At 41.7% G+C, this 23,004-nt stretch overlaps 1 protein-coding gene across 1 annotated transcript in view; it reads left to right on the forward strand.

The window, feature by feature from the left end:
- The window catches only part of LOC115431221 (unconventional myosin-XVIIIa-like), a 339,665-nt gene that overhangs the window by 247,175 nt on the left and 69,486 nt on the right, over positions 1-23,004 (forward strand). Inside the window, exons 28-30 of the mRNA XM_030151449.1 lie at positions 16,864-16,991; positions 19,713-19,867; positions 20,562-20,685. Of these exons, the coding sequence (XP_030007309.1) occupies positions 16,864-16,991; positions 19,713-19,867; positions 20,562-20,685 (407 nt within the window). The remainder of the gene's footprint in view (positions 1-16,863; positions 16,992-19,712; positions 19,868-20,561; positions 20,686-23,004) is intronic.

Genomic DNA, 23,004 nt, shown 5'->3' on the forward strand with positions numbered 1-23,004 from the left:
GTCCGAAAGCTGAATCCTGTTTGATTGACAGCTGTTTTCAGATCTGCTCCTTCACTGACACAGTTCAGTTTAATACCGTCACACATTCTGCTGTGGAATCACAGAAACCAAATGAACTGTTCATTTACTGACCTGGAAGAAAACACAAGCACTGGACTAACTGGGTTCAGTTTAACAGAATTTCAACGTTTTCTTGTTTCAGTTCCATAATTGAATCATTTCTTGTTTCAGTTTAATATGGTTTTGTAGATAGTTAGCCGTCTGAGCAGCCCAGCTCTGCTGGACATTCAGACCACACTGGTCCAGTCCTGGAAAAGACGCCTACTGGTACGATAAGGACACTGAGCATGTACTGAAAATGGAACGAAGGCACCAATTTATGTTGGAATAACTGGACCATTTTTTGATGTAAGCGACAATGAGCTTCAACTGTCTGAAAGAGCAGCAGCTGCCGCTGGACTGAACATATGGTGGTTTTTCTTTTTAGTGTGGATGGTTCCACTCTGTGCTCAGGACGTCCCTGTCACGCCTCTCGCTGCTGTTACACACTCATTTGTCCCAATTGTCGGCTCTGAATGGCTCTGCAGATTACCTGCTGCTACTGATGATTTCTCTTAATGCCTCTTCAACAGACTTCCCGTGGAACATTGACGGTTTAATTTGTGCTTGAAGCGTTGGTAGTGTGTGTGTGTGTGTGTGTGTGCGCGTGTGTGTGTGTGTGTGTGTATTACAGTCATCAGTCAAACACATGCAGGCGTAGGACTGTAGAACAGAAGACGACAGCAGCCAGAGTCCACCAAAACCCCTGAGATCCACTTCAGGCCAGAAAATACATGCTACACTGTAAAAAAAATCTGTAATTTAACAGAATTTTCACTGTTTATTTTACAGATTTTTCCTGTTTTTTTTAACATACAGGAAATATCAATGAAATGACAAAAACAGATTGTGATTTTACATGTCAAACGAAAAATAACATGAAAAAAACTGGAACTGTGAGTAACCAAAAAATTTACATTTTTTAAAAGAAATGTTTCTTTTTTCACAGAAAAATACAGTTAAAATACATTTATAAATGCATCGTAATTTCACAAATATTTCTTTTCTATTTATGAGATTAAACTGTTAATTTAAAGTTTAATACTGTAAAAAATAATAATAAAACCAGATAAAATTACTGACAGTTAACGGTAACAGAAGTATTAGTTCTGTCAGTTGAACCAGACTTGTTTGTTCATTGACAAATATCTTGTGTAATTACAGGAGGTTTCACAACAAAAATGTGGAATAAATGTATTTTTGTGAATGTATAACATGTATAAGCACTGATAAACTGTCCAAATACAGTTTTTATCAGTGGATTGGACAACTGAGTCTCACTGAAAATTATTTATATATATATTTATAGGGAATCGGATTGTTTTAATACATGTAAATATTCTTTATTAAACATTAAAAAGTCAAAAAAAATATGCAAAATCTCTTGTAAAGGTAGAGCAAAATACTGTATTTGAATTATGGAAAATTACCGTATTTTTATGAGGTTGTTATTTTCTGTTATTTTACAGGATTTTTTTGGCGCCCCAGCTGCCGGAATATATTTTTTATGGTTTTGTTTTTTTTGTTTGTTTTTTTTACAGTGTAGAACTCACACAGGGACTCCTTCATTTATTGGAACTGAAAACACACACACATTACAAGTCAAATCTATCATATCATATCCACTCAACAGAATCAGAATACTTTATAAATTATTGGGTGTTACAGTCGATTCATTCACATATAATAAAAAAAAAAAAGAAGCAGGAAAGAAGTTATCAGTGCAACAGAAAAAGAAAAGAAAAATATATACATATGATCTTAAACCCCTGTGGATAAATGCACTCCTCCAGCTGTGGGAACATTTCCCTAATGGAACTAGAACACACAGAGAAAAGACAAATATCCTGTTTATCCCAAAAGACGATTCCCTAATGGCAACAAAATACAGTCGATATTTTATTTAAAGTTCAGTTCAAAACCACTCAGTTTGTCAGAACCATGAAGATCCACAGACAGACCATGACACCTGGATCTGATCTGTAAAAGACAGTCTGAACAGCACTGATCTGACCCATATGTGGTCCTAAATCTGACCCAGACCACTTTCATATGTGGTCCTAAATCTGACCCGGACCACTTTCATATGTGGTCCTAAATCTGATCCAGATCTGATATTTTTCAGTGTGACTTCAGTCTGAACGTCCAGGTCATATTTATCCGACCTTTAGGTCATTGAAATGCGACAAACGTCCCAGATGTCGGTCGGAGGGAAGGAAAACCAGATTTCCTTCTGTAAACACAGTGTGTGTCTGAGTGGTCTGGTTTTCCATCAGGACCTCTTTAGTGCATGTGGGTTACTTCAGGACCTCTTTAGTGCGTCACTTCAGGACCTCTTTAGTGCATGTGGGTTACTTCAGGGCCTCTTTAGTGCATGTGGGTCACTTCAGGACCTCTTTAGTGCATGTGGGTCACTTCAGGGCCTCTTTAGTGCATGTGGGTCACTTCAGGACCTCTTTAGTGCATGTGGGTCACTTCAGGGCCTCTTTAGTGCATGTGGGTCACTTCAGGACCTCTTTAGTGCATGTGGGTCACTTCAGGGCCTCTTTAGTGCATGTGGGTCACTTCAGGGCCCTCGTTAGGTGCATGTGGGTCACTTCAGGGCCTCTTTAGTGCATGTGGGTCACTTCAGGTCCTCTTTAGTGCATGTGGGTCACTTCAGGGCCTCTTTAGTGCATGTGGGTTACTTCAGGACCTCTTTAGTGCAGTGTGGGTCCTTCAGGCCCTCTTTAGGTGCATGTGGGTCACTTCAGGGTCACTTCAGTTCAGACTCAAACTTATAGAAGTCTGCATTTAATGTGAATCTGAACCAACACACAAAACCAGACAGTGTTCAGAACGCAGACCTCCACCAAACACCCTGAACTCTGTGCATGTGTGGATCCACTGTTTCTGTTTAAATCCAACAGTTTCCAGGTTGTTCCATACACACAAACAGTTGAATCTGGTCCCAGTCATGTGTCTGTCCAATTAGATTCAATTCACATCAATATTAGTTGAGTTCTAATTTTAAATGTGTGGGAAATGGGATTTTCAGTGTTCAGTGTAAATGTCCACAGAGTCCACATTCCACAGTGGATGTGGACAATTTAGTTCCAGATACCAGAGACTGTTCTAAGCTACAGGTGGATCCAACTGGAGGAGAATCAGAGTCATTTTGAATTTTGGATGAATTTTGGAAAATGTCTCAGTGATGACAGATGGAAAACTGTAGATGTTGTGACCTTGCTGTGACCTTGAACTTTGTCCTACTGGGACCAAAATGGACTGGGTTGGTCCCAGGGCCTAGGCCTATCTGTGGGGAAGATCTGGGAAAGATGGGTGGAAGAGTTTTACACTAAAGATGAACAAACAAACAAACAAAGCACAGTGATCACAACACCTCCTGGAGGAGGTAAAAAATTGGATTTCACCAAAAAAATGCTACTTGTGCATTCAGACCTGCTGGTTGTGGCGGAGCCTTAGTGTGGTTCTTCTGCTGACGTTGTGTTTGTGTGTGTGTGTGTGTGTGTTGTGTGTGTGGTGTGTGTCAAGATCCGGACCTGGCTATTCGCTGCATCCAGAAGAACATCAAGAAGAACCGTGGAGTCAAAGGCTGGCCCTGGTGGAAACTGTTCACCACCGTCAGACCACTGATAGAAGTCCAGCTGACCGAGGAGCAGATCAGAGGGAAAGATGTGAGTACACACCCACACACACACACACACACCACACACACACACACACACACACACACACACACACGCACACACACAGTTAGGAATAATGTTTGGATGCTATATTATGACAAAGGTGCAAGGCTCCAAGCACCTACTGTATTCCAGACATCTTCATCTCTATGTTATAACAGGACTCTCAAACATGCGTCCTGCCACAGGTTCCAATCCAGCCCCTGAGGTGAATTTGCAAAGAGTGCAAAAATACCTTTGTGGGACGCATTTGGCCCCGGGACGCATGTTTGAGAGCCCTGATTTACACTAAAACAAAGTATAGTAACTTGCAAAAATATCTGAATAACCTGAACAAATATGAACACCTGCAGTGTCTTAAGAGAAGTACACAGAATTTTAACCCATATTCCACCTGTTACTAAATATTCTGTGTGTTTGTAGATCCACTGTGATCTGTCAGGTATAATGTACATGTGGAAATGATCAACTGAAGCATACTGTTCTTAAAATTACACTTTTTTGTCAGTTTGTTCATATTATTCACATTGTTTGAAAGGATAGTTGGTAGATGCAAACATTTTCATCATGTAATTTTACTTTTTTCACTCTAAAACAGAGAAAAGTTTGGAGTTGACATCATTTCTATATTATTCTGTTCTTATTTGACTGGTTGGGTCCACTGCAGATCAGATTTAGCCGAATGTGGAACTGAACTAGAATGAGTTTGACAGCCCTGGTCTATAATGACCGTTTAAGTCCACTTCAGACATGGTTCTGAGTCACAGAGGAGGTTGGATCCAGCGCTGTGGCTCCAGGTTGGGGTTGAACCCAGCGGTGAACATCAGCCCAGAGGCCGTGGACACATTCAGGAACGAAGAACGAGTGAGACTTGAATAATAATAATGTGTGTGTGGGAGTAAAGGATCCTGGTCCGTCAGTCTGACAGAGCTCACTAAAGCACCTGTTAAAGCCCGGCTCACACCAAACATCTGCACTGACATCAGCTTCAGCTCCTCACAAAAGCCTGCGCTGCAACACTGAAAAAACTGACGACACAACCGGACCAGGCCGGTCTGGTCACCGTCAGTGGGTTTGGCAGTGATGCAGTGTCAGTGTCAGGGAGCTTTACCTGAACTGGGTTCCACAGTTAGTGCAGAACAGGGCTGTCAAACATGTGCCCCCCCACAAAGGTTCCAGTCCGACCCCTGGGATGAATTTACACAGTGTCTAAACTCCACAGTCCAGGCTGTGGAACTCACGTTAGTGTGGGTTCCACATCCAGACCAATCTGGTCTACAGTCCAATAAGAACAGCAGAAGAACCCACACAGAAGAACCACTGCAGATTTACTACTGGGTTTGATGGAAAAAATAATCTTACGTTATGTCTGTAAATAATGACAACTACAAATATTTGTCAAAAAAATAACATTAAATTATGAAAATATTGACGTTTACAAACTATCCTGTACCAATAAAATGTGAATAAGATGAACAAATACGAACAACCTGAAATGTCTACAGAAAATTCAGCCCAATTTGAACTTTTTCCAGAATCAGAATCACCTTTATTGTCATTTGACAGTACAAAGTACATCAAACAAAACTGAGTTGGATGATTAGGGACATGGGGCCGCTGCTCCGAACTGGTGCACCCCCACAGAACCCTGTTCTTCCAAAGAACTCCAGTGAAGATAATGCAAGCACATACAGCACATACGTAAGACAAAAGACATCCTAAACACAGTACACGTGGTGGAACTTTTTCAGTGGATTCGGTTGTGGGAGGGGGACAGGAAGAGAAGAATGTTGTGAGGCAGACGGAGATGGGGGGGGGGGGGGGGGGGGGGGGGTTAAATGTTTGTATGTGGTGAGTCCTAGAAAGTCTGTTTGTGTCTGAAAAGTAACAGACTCACACTTCTGTCCTTATCAGTTCATTCAGTCCTGAGTCTGGGCCTTGGAAGGATGTGTGGACTGCAACGGACCAGATTAGACCAGACTGGACCAGATTAGACCAGGTTAGACCAGATTAGACCAGACTGGACCAGACTGGACCAGACTGGACCACATTAGACCAGACTGGACCAGACTGGACCAGATTAGACCAGACTGGACCAGATTAGACCAGAGTGGACCAGATTAGACCAGAGTGGACCAGACTGGACCAGACTGGACCAGATTAGACCAGAGTGGACCAGATTAGACCAGAGTGGACCAGACTGGACCAGACTGGACCAGATTAGACCAGAGTGGACCAGACTGGACCAGATTAGACCAGACTGGACCAGATTAGACCAGACTGGACCAGACTGGACCAGATTAGACCAGAGTGGACCAGACTGGACCAGATTAGACCAGACTGGACCAGATTAGACCAGACTGGACCAGACTGGACCAGATTAAAACGGGGGAAAATGATTTGGTTTCTGCTTAATGTAGTTGTAACTTCATTTATTTCTAACTGGGTCTCAGCTTTAACTCCTCACTTCAGAGCAGGTAGACCTGCCCAGTTCGTCCTTTTTCCTCAGTCCTGCGATTTGTCGGAGCTCATCTGCGTTCTGTCCAGTGATGTAATCCAACTTTTGTGTGAGTCCTCAGCTGGTCCAGTCTGGTCTAACACACAGACTGCGTCCCCATCCGCTGTAAAACCTTCGCATGCTCCTTAATTTCAGTCGACAGCAGCGGCGTCTGTGTGTGCTGCTGTCTGTCCAACTTTGTGATAAACCAGGGCAACTCCCAGACCAATCAGAAGGAGTCCTGTTATCAAAAATCCAAACAGGTAAATCTCCTCCGTCTCCTCCACCCACAGAACCCACACACAGACTACCTCCACTTGTTTCCAGCGTCCATCACAGACTGCAGACGTTCTGTCAGGGCAGGTGGGCTCCTCCAGGCCCTTGTTCCTGGGTGAAAAAATCTTGTCAGTTGCGCTGAGTGTCCAGTTGATCAACTCCATAATTTAGTTGTTCGGGAATACAGCAAGCAGAGGATCCAAAGACAGAAACAGACGAGACACAGAGGCAAAAGCAGGAGAAAAAAAAGAGGAAGAAAAGGACAGCAAAGAAACAGGTCTGCTCTGGACAGACGACAGGAAGAAAAAAAAAAAGTGTTTAGTGTCTTTGTAGATCTGATCCAGAATGCACATGGACTAATGAGAAGTGGAGGCAGAAGACTGAGAAAATTACACTGATTTTTCTGAAGACATTTGAGTTTTTTCAGGTTATTTACATTTTTTTTGTTTGGATAGTTTATAAAAGTATTTTCATAATTTAATGTTTGGTTTTTTTGCACTAAAACACAGACGTAAATTGCAGTTGTCATTATTTATCGGTTATTCTGTTTTTATTTGACTGGTTGGGTCCAAACTGGGCTGAATGTGGAACCTGAAAGAACAGGAGTTTGAAAACCCTGGATTATAACATAGTTGTGTTTTCATTTCAGGAGGAGATTCAGCAGCTGAAGCAGAAGCTGGAGAAGGTGGAGAAAGAGAGGAACGAACTGAGGCTCAACACAGACCGCCTGGAGAGCCGGGTAAACACACACACATATACACACATGTGCAGGAAACACAGACCTGTACATATACACACATGTGTAGTAAACACAGACCTGTACATATACACATGTGCAGTAAACACAGACCTGCACATATACACACATGTGGAGTAAACACAGACCTGCACATATACACACATGTGCAGTAAACACAGACCTGCACATATACATACATATGCAGTAAACACAGACCTGTACATATACACACATGTGCAGTAAACACAGACCTGCACATATACATACATATGCAGTAAACACAGACCTGTACATATACACACATGTGCAGTAAACACAGACCTGCACATATACACACATGTGGAGTAAACACAGACCTGCACATATACACACATGTGCAGTAAACACAGACCTGCACATATACATACATATGCAGTAAACACAGACCTGTACATATACACACATGTGCAGTAAACACAGACCTGCACATATACACACATGTGGAGTAAACACAGACCTGCACATATACACACATGTGCAGTAAACACAGACCTGTACATATACACACATGTGTAGTAAACACAGACCTGCACATATACACACATGTGGAGTAAACACAGACCTGCACATATACACACATGTGCAGTAAACACAGACCTGTACATATACACACACGTGCAGTAAACACAGACCTGCACATATACACACATGTGCAGTAAACACAGACCTGTACATATACACACATGTGCAGTAAACACAGACCTGCACATATACACACACGTGCAGTAAACACAGACCTGTACATATACACACATGTGTAGTAAACACAGACCTGCACATATACACACACGTGCAGTAAACACAGACCTGCACATATACACACATGTGCAGTAAACAGACCTGTACATATACACACATGTGCAGTAAACACAGACCTGTACATATACACACACGTGCAGTAAACACAGACCTGCACATATACACACATGTGCAGTAAACACAGACCTGCACATATACACACACGTGCAGTAAACACAGACCTGCACATATACACACATGTGCAGTAAACACAGACCTGTACATATACACACATGTGCAGTAAACACAGACCTGCACATATACACACACGTGCAGTAAACACAGACCTGTACATATACACACATGTGCAGTAAACACAGACCTGCACATATACACACACGTGCAGTAAACACAGACCTGCACATATACACACATGTGCAGTAAACACAGGACCTGCACATATACACACACGTGCAGTAAACACAGACCTGTACATATACACCACATGTGCAGTAAACACAGACCTGCACATATACACACATGTGTAGTAAACACAGACCTGCACATATACACACATGTGCAGTAAACACAGACCTGTACATATACACACATGTGCAGTAAACACAGACCTGTACATATACACACACGTGCAGTAAACACAGACCTGCACATATACACACATGTGCAGTAAACACAGACCTGCACATATACACACACGTGCAGTAAACACAGACCTGTACATATACACACATGTGCAGTAAACACAGACCTGCACATATACACACACGTGCAGTAAACACAGACCTGTACATATACACACATGTGCAGTAAACACAGACCTGCACATATACACACACGTGCAGTAAACACAGACCTGCACATATACACACATGTGCAGTAAACACAGACCTGCACATATACACACACGTGCAGTAAACACAGACCTGTACATATACACACATGTGCAGTAAACACAGACCTGTACATATACACATGTGTAGTAAACACAGACCTGCACATATACACACATGTGCAGTAAACACAGACCTGTACATATACACACATGTGTAGTAAACACAGACCTGCACATATACACACATGTGCAGTAAACACAGACCTGTACATATACACACATGTGCAGTAAACACAGACCTGCACATATACACACATGTGCAGTAAACACAGACCTGCACATATACACACATGTGCAGTAAACACAGACCTGTACATATACACACATGTGCAGTAAACACAGACCTGCACATATACACACATGTGCAGTAAACATGGACTGTCAACTGTGGAAAATGTCAGCGTTGGAGGAGTAATTAGTTAATAAATAGTTTTACAGTTCGGTGGAAAAACTATTCAGAGTGTTGTACTGTCATGTGTTCAGTACAGAAACAGGTTCATAGACCATGTTCAACAATTGAACCACCATTTGAAGGTAGAACTGATCTGAATCTTCTTGATGTTATGATACAGTCGATAGCTGATTAAATGAATCCAGTGTGTGGAAAAAAAATCTCATTCAGAAGAGACAAAAAATAAGAGTGTACACAGAACTACACATCCACAGAGCCCCAACTCCAAAGCGCCGTCCTTGAATTACAAAAAAAAAAAACAAGCCCTGCAGCAAAAAAAAAAAAAAAGAAGTAAATAGACCAAAAAAATAAACCTTAGTCATGCTGAAGAAGATGTTATGGAATGGTCCAGATTCAGTCTGTGGAATCTGACTATAGTTTGTATAAATAAGTAAGAACGTGTGTGTGTGTGTGTGCGTGTGTGTGTGTATGTTACATCAGATCACAGAGCTGTCGTCGGAGCTGGCAGACGAACGGAACACCGGGGAGTCGGCCTCACAACTACTGGAGACTGAGACGTCTGAGAGACTGAGACTGGAGAAGGACATGAAGGAACTGCAGGTACACACACACACACAGACACACACACAGACACACACACACACACACACAAACACTAAACACACACACTGATGTGTCACCAGTTCACTGGCTCCGCCCCCATACAGTTCTCATTCATTCGTTCATTCATTCATTCATTCATCTGTCAAAGCCACACCCACTTTGTCCTGAACTCATGTGTCTTCATCCGTACAGAATACACTTCAGTGCTCAGATCAGTCCTCACTCAGTAAATCCCTTTTCATCGGTGCTAAATGTCCTTGGGGAAAAAACTGATATCATTACAGATTTTGTCAAACTTGTGTTAAAAATCTTCTTTTTCAAAAATAATATTTATAAATAATATTTCAAAGGAAATCCATGACAGAAACAAGTGAACTGAATCTACAGAACACATCCTCCTAACGCGGACCTCTGAGGTCTGCGTTAAAATCAGCTCTTTAGCGACGAACTGGGCGAGCGCTCACTTTTAACCAACTAGCCCAGAAACGGGATAGCACATTTCTTGTTGCGTTGGGGTTAACGAACTAACTTACGAACACACTTTGCATGTCATTAGTTGTTAAGGAACAAAGAGCGAGCCCAGAAACGGGATAGCACAAAATGCATTAAATGGACACATTTGTGTTGCGCTGGGCTGAGCAATTTAACAAGCTAGCGCAGAAATGAGCCCCAGTGTCCAGCGTTCTGCCCGACAGGAAGCTGAGCTTGAATCTGAAGTGTCTGCGGCAAACACTTCAGACGTGGACCGACACTGAACACCTAAACCCAGTCCTCCATCTGATCCACGGCGTCTCTGCTCTGCCTAATGTGCTTTTGTTTGGCCTCGAAGACATGAAAACATGGAGGTTTTCCTCCAATATTCCGTAGAGATGGCTGTGTTCATGTTGTCATGGAAACCGCTTCCTTTTCTCTCTCATCCACAAGGCCAAGTTTGACAGCATGAAGAAACAGATGGAGTCCATGGAGATGGAGGTGATGGAGGCTCGACTCATCAGGGCGTCAGAGCTGAACGGAGAGATGGATGATGACGACACAGGTCCGACACACACACACACACACAGTGAACCACTGCTGCACTAGTTCTTGTTGTTGTTGTTACTAATTCGTCTTCTGTTGCTTGGGAGCGTCATCACACCCACACATGTTTGTTTGTGTGGGTTTGAACGCGTCATGTGACAGTTTATTTTGCTCGTCACATCTGTTGAGGTGAGACAACGCACAGCTGAGGAACTGTGTCTCATATCAGGCTGTGTATCAGCAAGACTCTGGAGATATGATACAAATCACAACACTGGGATCACAATATATATCACAATATATCATGCTACTGTTAAAAAGGCAATGTTTTGTTTGTTTCTTGTTTTTAAATGATTATTTCCTTGAAGAATTGAATTCCAGCAAAAATCTGCACAAATACTAAACACATTTTTATTTGATCCCAACAGGATCTGATGTTCTATCACAACATGTTCCTGTGTTCAAACTGAAGTTCTGTTTTACAGACATTACAGTTTCAGGTCCTGTAAACACGCAGCAAGCAGGAAATCTCAAAGACCACAATTAATTTCAGTTAATGAACTACTGCCCCAGTTTCTTTTAATTTAAACCACCTCAGTACCAAAAATCTGCGCTTATCTGGACAAATGGACCAAACCAGGAGAAATGAAGAACTCACCAAAAAAGAAGGTCTGAGGTTTTAAAAAGTTAAAACAATAGCTTGATTTATTACTTCAGACAAAAATTAAAAAAGTTACAAAAATAATCTAGCATCAAACACACATTTCGTCACAGAGAGAAAAAGAAAAAGCCCAAAAAAAAGAGTGTCCTTTGTTGCTTTTTATAGTCTTTAGTGACTCTGGACACTCCCATTAGTCAATGACATCATTCGTCGTAGGCTTATTATTGGTTAATGCTAGTTACTGGGCAGAACATGTCAGTCACTCCATCAGCTAATTCTAAGAAAAGCACAGGCTTTTGCATGTGCACAGCTCTTGCTTAACACCTGCACTGTTAGGCTAGCATTTCTTGACCACAAAAATCCCCTTAGTTCATAATCTGTTTTTTCTGCTCGACTCTCTTTACCACAGCTACCTTCTAAAGCTGTGAAATTAGATCTTTCTCGTTGCAGTTGACCTTTTGTCCAAGTTCAGCACAGACAGGTGTGAGTTCATCTAAACTACACACACACGAACCAAACCTGACACTGACTGTTCAGTACAAATAAGGATACTACATACAGTTAAAACTTAGAAATCAGAATATAACTTAGATCTGCAAAAGTAAAAAGATTCTTCAAGCAAAACAACTTGTAACATTACATGTTTTCGTCTCCATTTTGGTTCATGATGTATGATTTATGATGTCCATCCGACATTTTAGAACTAGTCAGAGTCACACATTCAACTTCCATTTAACATAAGATACATCTTACAATCCTGTTCAAATGTTCATATTTTATTAGTTCAGAACTAACATCAGAACATTATTTTAGTTCAATCCCAACAAAGGAACAAACATTATTTAATAAAAGAGAGTTCAATAATAATAAATAAAATACCAGTGTTCAGAACTCAGAGCTCCTCCTTCAGCCTGAACTCTGTGCATGTGTGGATCCACTCTGTCTGTGGAAATCCAACAGTTTCCAGGTTGTTCCATACACACAAACAGTTGAATCTGGTCCCAGTCATGTGTCTGTCCAATTAGATTCAATTCACATCAATATTAGTTGAGTTCTAATTTTAAATGTGTGGGAAATGGGATTTTCAATGTTCAGTGTAAATGTCCACAGAGTCCACATTCCACAGTGGATGTGGACAATTTAGTTCCACATACAAGAGATTGTTCTAAGCTACAGGTGGATCCAACTGGAGGAGAATCAGAGTCGTTTGGAATTTTGGATGAATTTTGGAAAATGTCTCAATGATGACAGATGGAAAATTGTAGATGTTGTGACCTTGCTGTGACCTTGAACTTTGTCCTACTGGGACCAAAATGGACTGGGTTGGTCCCAGGGCCTAGGCCTATCTGTGGGGAAGATCTGGGAAAGATGGGTGGAAGAGTTTTACACTAAAGATGAACAAACAACAAACAAACAAAGCAAAGTGATCACAATACCTCCTAGCTGAGGTAACAACGAATCTCCACAATATCTGCATTTGAATAAATACCTAAAAATATCGATACAGTACTTTTTAATCTCGATACAGTATTGTGAAATGAAATATTGCGATATATTGCAGAAGGGTCATTCCATCCCAAATCAATCAGATTTCAGAAAGTGCCCACATGACCCCCTCAGAAAATTCTGAAAAAATTCACACTTGTTCACCTACAGATAAACGAATGCATCCAAAATTTTAATGTCATGTCTGTAATAGTTTAGCAGATACAGCCCTCTGAAAATTAATGTTTTTTTGTTTTTTTCAAATGTGCTTTTGGTCCAACTCTGAGCAGCTGTCTGTCCTCAGGTATTCCATCCACACTGAAACTGAAACTGACTGTCTGGGCTGAAATCCCCCTGAAAAGACCAGATTTGGCATCCAAATAATTGTAGGTGCCTTCATGTTTGGTCCATGAGGCCTTGAAATCAGGCCCAAAGGCTCATTCTGCAAATGTCCTCTGTCTTCAGACTGTCACTGGGACAGAATGGATGAATGGACACACCTCCTGTTTTTACATGGATTCTTCTGGTCCAGATGCAACAACCTACTGAAAAAGACCACATTTAATGAAAAGTGTTGATGTGAGGACATGAAGAAAATGGGTCCATTTACATTTGTCCCAAAAATACTCTTTATTTGAGCACCCACATGACCATGTGGACAGTTCAGGAACATCTGGACATTTGGACCATGTCTTCATATATGTTTACAGATGTTGGCACAGAATTTGAGCTTTGGGACAGAACTGGTTCTATTTGTAATATTTTTTTTACTGCATGACTCTATTTTCTTGCAGTTGTATCCAAACGTAGGTGTAAATGTCATTTGAACAGTAGAATGGCATTGATTATTGCACCAGTTCTGATAATACTGCAGATATTTGAACTAGGCTGTGGAACTGCAGGATGGCTCAGATAGAAGAAGGACACATTTACCACAACTGGCTCAGGTTGAAGCCTGGAGGAGAGACTTCTGGGAAAGAGGATGGAGCTGGTCAGCTGACCCAGTTCCACCAGGGTCAGCTGACCCAGTTCCACCAGGGTCAGCTGACCCAGTTCCACCAGGGTCAGCTGACCCAGTTTCACCAGGGTCAGCTGACCCAGTTTCACCAGGGTCAGCTGACCCAGTTCCACCAGGGTCAGCGACAGAAATGGAGCTCAGATTTCCCAGAATGTTTATGATGCTGTCCAGCCTAATTTTGGGAATTCTGTTCATAATCCTGAACAAACTTCTTCATCATGGAGAAAAAATGTGTAGTTGGATTGATCTGAAAGGAGGAATGTCAGAGACAGACATGATCAAGACAAACAGGCTTTGTGAAAACTGGGGATTCTGGGAAATCTGAGCTCCATTTCTGTCATTGACTCTGGTGAAACTGGGTCAGCTGACCAGCTCCATCCAATTTCCCACAAGTCTCTACTATTACAGATATGACATTAACATGTTGGATGTGTTGGTTTATCTGTAGGTGAACAAGTGTGAATTTTTTCAGAATTTTCTGAGGGGGTCATGTGGGGACCACTGGTTGAACTACCATGGAATGACCCAGCCCTGCTGAACTGCAGCCTCATAAGGAGGCAGTGTTGAACCAGTGTAACCCAGAGTGTTGAACCAGTGTAAACCCAGAGTGTTGAACCAGTGTAAACCCAGAGTGTTGAACCAGTGTAAACCCAGAGTGTTGAACCAGTGTAAACCCAGAGTGTTAAATGCTTCCATGGGTGTGTGTTATTACATTCACTTCCTCCATGTATCCGTTCATTCAGACTCATTCAGTCCCAGTGTGTGGGCCTCAGTGAAGGTGCAGGAGCTGTGGGGGGGGGTGTTGGATCGATGCTCCCACAACAAAGCCGACGTGGGGAAGTCCATTAGAAATAGATCCGTTCAAAGTGGGGGGGGTTTGACTTCCAGGCGCCCAGCTGTGCACACTCTGTAAACGTCCAATCGATTCCAGTGCGTTCTTTCTTCTTCTTGTTGTGTCGGATGGAGCAGTTGGACTGTGCAGGAAGACGGCAGAGCTTCGATTGTGGTGAAATGGCACGGCTCTGAAATCAGGTCCTGTTTAAAGTGAAAGCACACAGAACTGAACTGACACATTCACAGTGAAAGGACTGAGCTTTACTCACACTCTGATTTATTTACTCTGTGGAAATGTGGTGTTTACCGAGAGAAGGCACGAAAAATATGACAGATATAAGAACTCTGAGGAAGCATTGGATATAGAAGTGGAAATATCTGACAGAACCCTGAACAGAACCACTGCACAAGCAGCGGACATGAGGACGCATGTTGGAATGTGTGTGTGTGTGCGTGTGTGTGTGCGTGTTGCAAGGTTCTAATAGTTTTAGATTTTTCATTCTAGTTTAGTTTTATTTAGTTTTGACTTTGTTTTTTCTCTAATTCAGTTCGTTTTAATTCGTTTTTAGAGCAGGTTTGACAGTTTTTATTAGTTTTTGTTTTTTTCTAAATGCTTAGTTTTAGTTCAGTTTTAGTTTAGTTGTAGTTCAGTTTTAGTTTAGTTGTAGTTCAGTTGTAGTTCAGTTGTAGTTCAGTTTTAGTTTAGTTGTAGTTCAGTTTTAGTTTAGTTGTAGTTCAGTTGTAGTTCAGTTTTAGTTTAGTTGTAGTTCAGTTGTAGTTCAGTGGTCTCTTTTCTCGTCTTCTCTTTCGTATTCAAATAAATCCCAGACAGGACTCTGCTGCTTTCTCCCAACTTTAGTCTCCATGTTTCCAGGTAGAGGGCACTGTAAAAAAAAATCTGTAATTTAACAGAATTTTCACTGTTTATTTGACAGATTTTTCCTGTATTTTTCAGATACAGGAAAATATCAATGAAATGACAAAAACAGACTGTGATTTTACATGTCAAATGGAAAAGAACAGGAAAAAACTGGAACTGTGAAGAACCAAAAAATTCCATTTTTTAAAAGATTGTTTTCTTTTTTCACAGAAAAATAGTTACATTTGCAAATGTATGGTAATTTCACAAATATTTATTTTGTATGGATGAGATTAAACTGTTAATTTAAAGTTTAATACTGTAAAAAAAAATAATAATAATGAAATGAGATAAAATTACTGACAATTACCTGTAACAGAAGTATTAGTTCTGTCAGTTGAACCAGACTTGTTTGTTCATTGACAAATATCTTGTGTAATTACAGGAGGTTTCACAACAAAAATGTTGAATAAATGTATTTTTGTGAATGTATAACATGTATAAGCACTGATAAACTGTCCAAATACAGTTTTTATCAGTGGATTGGACAACTGAGTCTCACTGAAAATTATATATATATATATATATATATATATATATATATATATATATATATATATATAGGGAATTGGATTGTTTTAATACATGTAAATATTCATTATTAAACATTAAAAAATATGCAAAATATCATGTAAAGTTAGGGCAAAAAACTGTATTTTAATTATGGAAAATAACCTTATTTTTATTAGATGGTTATTTTCCGTTATTTTACAGTATTTTTTTGGTGCCCCAGCTGCTGGAATAATATTGTTTTTTTACATTTTAGTTAGTTTTGTAAGCATACTATACAGTTTCAGTCAGTTATCTTTTTTTTTCTTTTTATTATAGTTTTTATTTATTTCAGTTAACGTAAATGTTTTTTCAATTCTAGTTTCCATCATTTCGTTAGCTTTGGTTAACGATCATAACCTTGGTGTGTTGCAGGTGGAGAGTGGAGGCTGAAGTACGAACGGGCCATCAGAGAGATCGAGTTTACCAAGAAGAGGCTGCAGCAGGAACTGGACGACAAACTGGAGGTGGAGCAGCAGAACAAACGACAACTGGAGAGGAGGGTGAGTGTACACACACACACACACACACACACACACACACACACACACACACTGGTGGACTGATGGATGTCGGTGTCCGTTAGCCCCGCCCCCTTTTCTGCATATGGTGTCAGTGAGTCAAATGAAAGTGGACCAGCTTTATTACGACTCCAAACAGACGGATGACAGTTTAGAGTTCAACCCTTTCATGCATGAATTGTTAGAACCTTTGTCGAGATCTTTTCTTGAGTGTTTTTATTCCTCATTAGGCATGAAAAAAACAATGCAATTGAGGTTTTTTTTTTTCATGGATTTGCAAAAATGTCCACTCAGCTACACCATGTGTTTTATTCTTGAAGCACAGAAACATGTATGTAAAACCCAATATCAGAAAGTGAGATAAAAAAAATGAAATAATAACATTTTTATGCTGCTAATCTGATGTTTTCTCACATTTTAATATATTCTAATACTAGTTATAACTCACTTCATTGATTGATTTGATTGGTTAATGTATTTATTTCGAATGTGAATGTCCAAACAGAAGAAAATAAACAAAACATTTAGACAGAAGACATATAAAACATATTCCAAAAGGAGTGAGAAGAAGCACAACTTCTAAACTCTGAACCCTTCTTCTTAAATAATTAACAGTAAAAATATTCCTAGTTCATGGAGATAATATGCAAAAAAAAAAAAAAAAAACATTAAAAAAAAAACAAAAAACTGTTAATTACAATCTAACAATTAACAATTGATTTCCACTCAAACATGTTAGTGCAGATCAGATTTATCAAGAACAGGAAAGTAACAGTACTGGTCTGAATGTCAGTGTATTGGATGATGCATTAGTGTCCACTGTGTCAGCTGATCTGGAACTAAAACAACCAAACCCATGAATATACAAGAGAACAGCTGGAGAAGAACTGTCCACTGGAGTGACCACTGGAGTGACCACTGGAGTGACCACTGTGCATGAAAGGGTTAACTAGGCCTTCAGGAATACCAAAGCGTTTTTTAAAGGATGTTTTTTGTAGATGTAAACATTTTCACAAGGTAATTTTACTTTTCACTGTTATTATTTTCCTGGTCCGGCCCACTTCAGATCATATTGGGCTGAATGTGGAACTGACGGAACATGACTCAGACATTCCTGATCTAAATAAATCACCAGTGACCCAGAGTAGATGTGATTACACTTTGGGAAAAGTAGGTCAAAGTTCAAGTTTTTATGAATTTTAAAATCTTTTTTTTTTCCAATTTACTTATAATGGGGGACATGATGACATCAGCTGGATCAATGCTAAAATCAGTCAAACTTTATTTGTATAGCACTTTTCCTACATGGTACATGTAGCCCAAAGTGCTTCACATCAAACCCTCCACTGTCCTGCAGCTGCAACTGAAAATAAAAATAAAACCAACAAAGTAAAGTAATGTTTACAGTAAGAGTTTAATTAAAAGCTAAACTAAAAAGATAAGTTTTGGGTTTACTTTTAAAAATATGAGCACTCACAGCGGCCCTCAGGTCCTCAGGTAGACTGTTGTGTAGTTTGGGGCCACAGAAGCTGAATGAGGCCTAAAGCATGAGTGTTGGAGTGGACTCTGGGAACAGGTACCAGATTAGGACCTGAGGACCTGAGAGGGCTCATATGTTAAAAGCAAATCAGATAAAGAAATAGGGCTAAGACCATTAAGAGTTTTAAAAACCAATAAAAGCACTTTAAAATCGATCCTGAAGCTCACAGGGAGCCAATAAAATAAACTACAGTATGTGCGAGGGGCGGGGTTTGTTGTGTGTGGAGCCACTTGTTTTCTTCAGGTTTAAGTTTGTTGATAATGTATTAGAGCAAAGTCAATAAAATAAATGTATGAACACACCATTACCACTATGGTGCAGTGGAGTAGGGGGTTCCTGAGGACCTTCAATGGCAGCCCACTGAACCTAATGTGTGCTAATGCTAATGCTAATGCTGTGTACTGTGTCTGCATTAGGACGGTTAAAGTGCAGAGGCTGAATTCTCCTGCAGGTAGTGAAATGAGCTAACCTTTATGCATCACATACTTACACGGTTACGGTTAAAACCCTTTGGATTGTGGTGTAGTGGGAACTGATAAGAAGGAGACGGTGTTTTTGTGGCTTCATGAAGAGGAGGACAGTGAGAGAATGAGCAGAACAGCTGTTCACCACAACCTCCAGAACAAACTGCAGTCTAACCCTCCACAGACGCAGAGGCAGACAACACACAGCACCACAGGTCGTATCACTATGAACCAAACTGTAGGCAAAGTTTTGAGTCCACGCATGAAATAACTGCAGATCAGATCTCCTTAATGGACCCTCAGGGAAATAATAGTTTGGGCAGAAGTTGTGCTTTCTGTGTGCACAAAGCTAAAGCAGCACAAACTGTGTTCAGAAAGGACAGAAGAGAATCCAACTGAACCAGCAACAGCATGTGGAGCTAGAATAAATACACTAGGAAAGGAAATGAACAACACCTGAGCAGTGAGTTTAAAAACACACATCAGACCAGGTGTCGTCCGTTCCTCAGAGGATCTGAGATGGAGTGTGTGAAACAGTCATTCTGCCGTCAAATCCAGCCCCAGCAGATCATGTGTTCCACAGGTTCAGGTGTGAGAAGACCCTCCATGTGGGCTGTTCCTGTCATGTGTCACCTCTGTGGTTATTAAAGCCAAACTTGCTTTTGGTGTTGAGCGCTGATGATCGGTGTGTTTGTCCAGATCAGCGACCTGCAGGCGGATAACGAGGAGTCCCAGAGGAACGTCCAACAGCTGAAGAAGAAAACCCAGAGGCTGACGGCAGAGCTGCAGGACACCAAACTGCACCTGGAAGGACAACAGAGCAGAAACCACGACCTGGAGAAGAAGCAGAGGAAGTGAGTATACACACACACACACACACACACACACACACACACACACACACACAGTGCTGTCCACAGTGTTGTGACTGGACTCCTGATCCTTCTACATAAGTGCAGATGTGGAGGGTTTTCTGTCATGCCCACAGACTTCAAGTTTTCCTTGTCCATACAGACTGACGTACAGACAGAAGGTATTTATTTCCTTAATCACACACTTCACCACTGATAACCAACACACAAATACCTGTTCACCCCTCTGTGGAAAAAAAGCAACTTCATATTCATTAGTGCTGGAATATCCCACAGCAGGTTTTACAGCGGACTGTCTCCATGACGACAAACAGTAGCGCACACAAAGTCCTCATTTAATTAGGGCGCTCTCCAAGACTTTGCGCCTGTTGTCATTTGTGCAGGAAATCTGAGCTGACACGCAAACCAATAGCACGTGCAGATTTTAGCACGAGCGAGCACATTTGCACCTGTTATATGTGATCTTAGTAAATCAGGCCCTAAACGTTAAATATCTGCTTTTTCAGATGATGTTAAGCACTTGTGTGTGTGTATGTGTGTGTGTGTGTGTGTATGTGTATGTGTGTGTGTGTGTGTGTGTGTGTGTGTGTGTGTGTGTGTGTGTGTGTGTGTGTGTGTGTATGTGTATGTGTGTGTGTGTGTGTGTGTGTGTGTGTGTGTGTGTGTGTTCTTCCAGGTTCGACAGTGAGCTCAGTGCCGTCCAGGAGGAGGTTCAGAGGGAGAGGATTCTGAGGGAGAAACTGTCCAGAGACAAAGACATGCTGAGTGGAGAGACGTTCAGCCTCCGACAGCAGCTGGAGGTGTGTGTATATATGTGTGTGTGTGTGTGTGTGTGTGTGTGTGTGTGTGTGTGTGTGTGTGTGTGTGTGTGTGTGTGTGTGTGTTCAATATTTGACCCACATTTCTTTGGAACATTCATCCCTGTTGGTCTGTGAAAACCCGTTCCAGGTTCATCAGGTCTCTAGTCTGTATGACTGTGGTTCTTTCTGGACCCGGGTCCTGGACCTGGTTTTCAGGTGGTCTACATCAGGGCTGTCAAACTCATGTTCTTCCAGGTTCCACATTCAGCCCAATTTCATCTGCAGTGGGCCGGACCAGTCAAATAATATGATAACCAATAAATAATGACAACTGCAGATTGTTTTAGTGCAAAAAATAACCTTCAGTTCTGCCAATATTTACATTTACAAACTATCCAAACAAAAAGAATGTGAATAACCTGAAAAAAATCAAACTTGTAAAGAAATATAAGTAAAATTTTATCAATATTCTGCCTCGACTTATCATTTCTACATATGCGTTCCAGATCAGATCTACAAAAAGGCACCAAACATTTAGTAACAGGCAGGATAGTGTTAAAACTGCACTGAACTTCTGTAGACATTTCAGGTTGTTCATATTTGTTCAGGTTATTCACATTTTATTGTTAAAGGATAATTTGTTAATGTAAATATTTTCATAATTTAATGTTTTTTGCATTAAATCAAAGAGAAAACATTGGTGTTGTCATTATTTACAGGTTATTCTGATATTACTTTTGAGTTTGATGGCCTAACTTGCACTTTGTAAATTCATCCTGTGGGCCGGTTTGGAACCTTTGGCGGGCCGGTTTAGGCCCCCAGGATGCATGTTTGACACCTGTAGTCTACAGTATCTCCTGAACCCGGGTCCTGGACCTGGTTTTCAGTTGGTCTACAGTACCTCCTGAACCCGGGTCCTGGACCTGGTCTTCAGTTGGTCTACAGTATCTCCTGAACCCGGGTCCTGGACCTGGTTTTCAGTTGGTCTACAGTACCTCCTGAACCCGGGTCCTGGACCTGGTTTTCAGTTGGTCTACAGTACCTCCTGAACCCGGGTCCTGGACCTGGTTTTCAGTTGGTCTACAGTATCTCCTGAACCTGGGTCCTGGACCTGGTTTTCAGTTGGTCTACAGTATCTCCTGAACCCGGGTCCTGGACCTGGTCTTCAGTTGGTCTACAGTATCTCCTGAACCCGGGTCCTGGACCTGGTTTTCAGTTGGTCTACAGTATCTCCTGAACCTGGGTCCTGGACCTGCTCTTCAGTTGGTCTACAGTATCTCCTGAACCCGGGTCCTGGACCTGGTTTTCAGTTGGTCTACAGTATCTCCTGAACCCGGGTCCTGGACCTGGTTTTCAGTTGGTCTACAGTATCTCCTGAACCTGGGTCCTGGACCTGGTTTTCAGTTGGTCTACAGTATCTCCTGAACCCGGGTCCTGGACCTGGTCTTCAGTTGGTCTACAGTATCTCCTGAACCCGGGTCCTGGACCTGGTTTTCAGTTGGTCTACAGTATCTCCTGAACCTGGGTCCTGGACCTGCTCTTCAGTTGGTCTACAGTATCTCCTGAACCCGGGTCCTGGACCTGGTTTTCAGTTGGTCTACAGTATCTCCTGAACCCGGGTCCTGGACCTGGTTTTCAGTTGGTCTACAGTACCTCCTGAACCCGGGTCCTGGACCTGGTTTTCAGTTGGTCTACAGTATCTCCTGAACCCGGGTCCTGGACCTGGTTTTCAGTTGGTCTACAGTATCTCTTGAACCCGGGTCCTGGACCTGCTCTTCAGTTGATCTACAGTATCTCCTGAACCCGGGTCCTGGACCTGGTTTTCAGTTGGTCTACAGTACCTCCTGAACCCGGGTCCTGGACCTGGTTTTCAGTTGGTCTACAGTACCTCCTGAACCCGGGTCCTGGACCTGGTTTTCAGTTGGTCTACAGTATCTCCTGAACCCGGGTCCTGGACCTGGTCTTCAGTTGGTCTACAGTACCTCCTGAACCCGGGTCCTGGACCTGGTTTTCAGTTGGTCTACAGTACCTCCTGAACCCGGGTCCTGGTTTTCAGTTGGTCTACAGTATCTCCTGAACCCGGGTCCTGGACCTGGTTTTCAGTTGGTCTACAGTATCTCCTGAACCCGGGTCCTGGACCTGGTTTTCAGTTGGTCTACAGTACCTCCTGAACCCGGGTCCTGGTCTTCAGTTGGTCTACAGTATCTCCTGAACCCGGGTCCTGGACCTGGTTTTCAGTTGGTCTACAGTATCTCCTGAACCCGGGTCCTGGACCTGGTTTTCAGTTGGTCTACAGTACCTCCTGAACACGGGTCCTGG

This window comes from Sphaeramia orbicularis, chromosome 13 (genome assembly GCF_902148855.1).
Source record: "Sphaeramia orbicularis chromosome 13, fSphaOr1.1, whole genome shotgun sequence".
NCBI lineage: Eukaryota > Metazoa > Chordata > Actinopteri > Kurtiformes > Apogonidae > Sphaeramia > Sphaeramia orbicularis.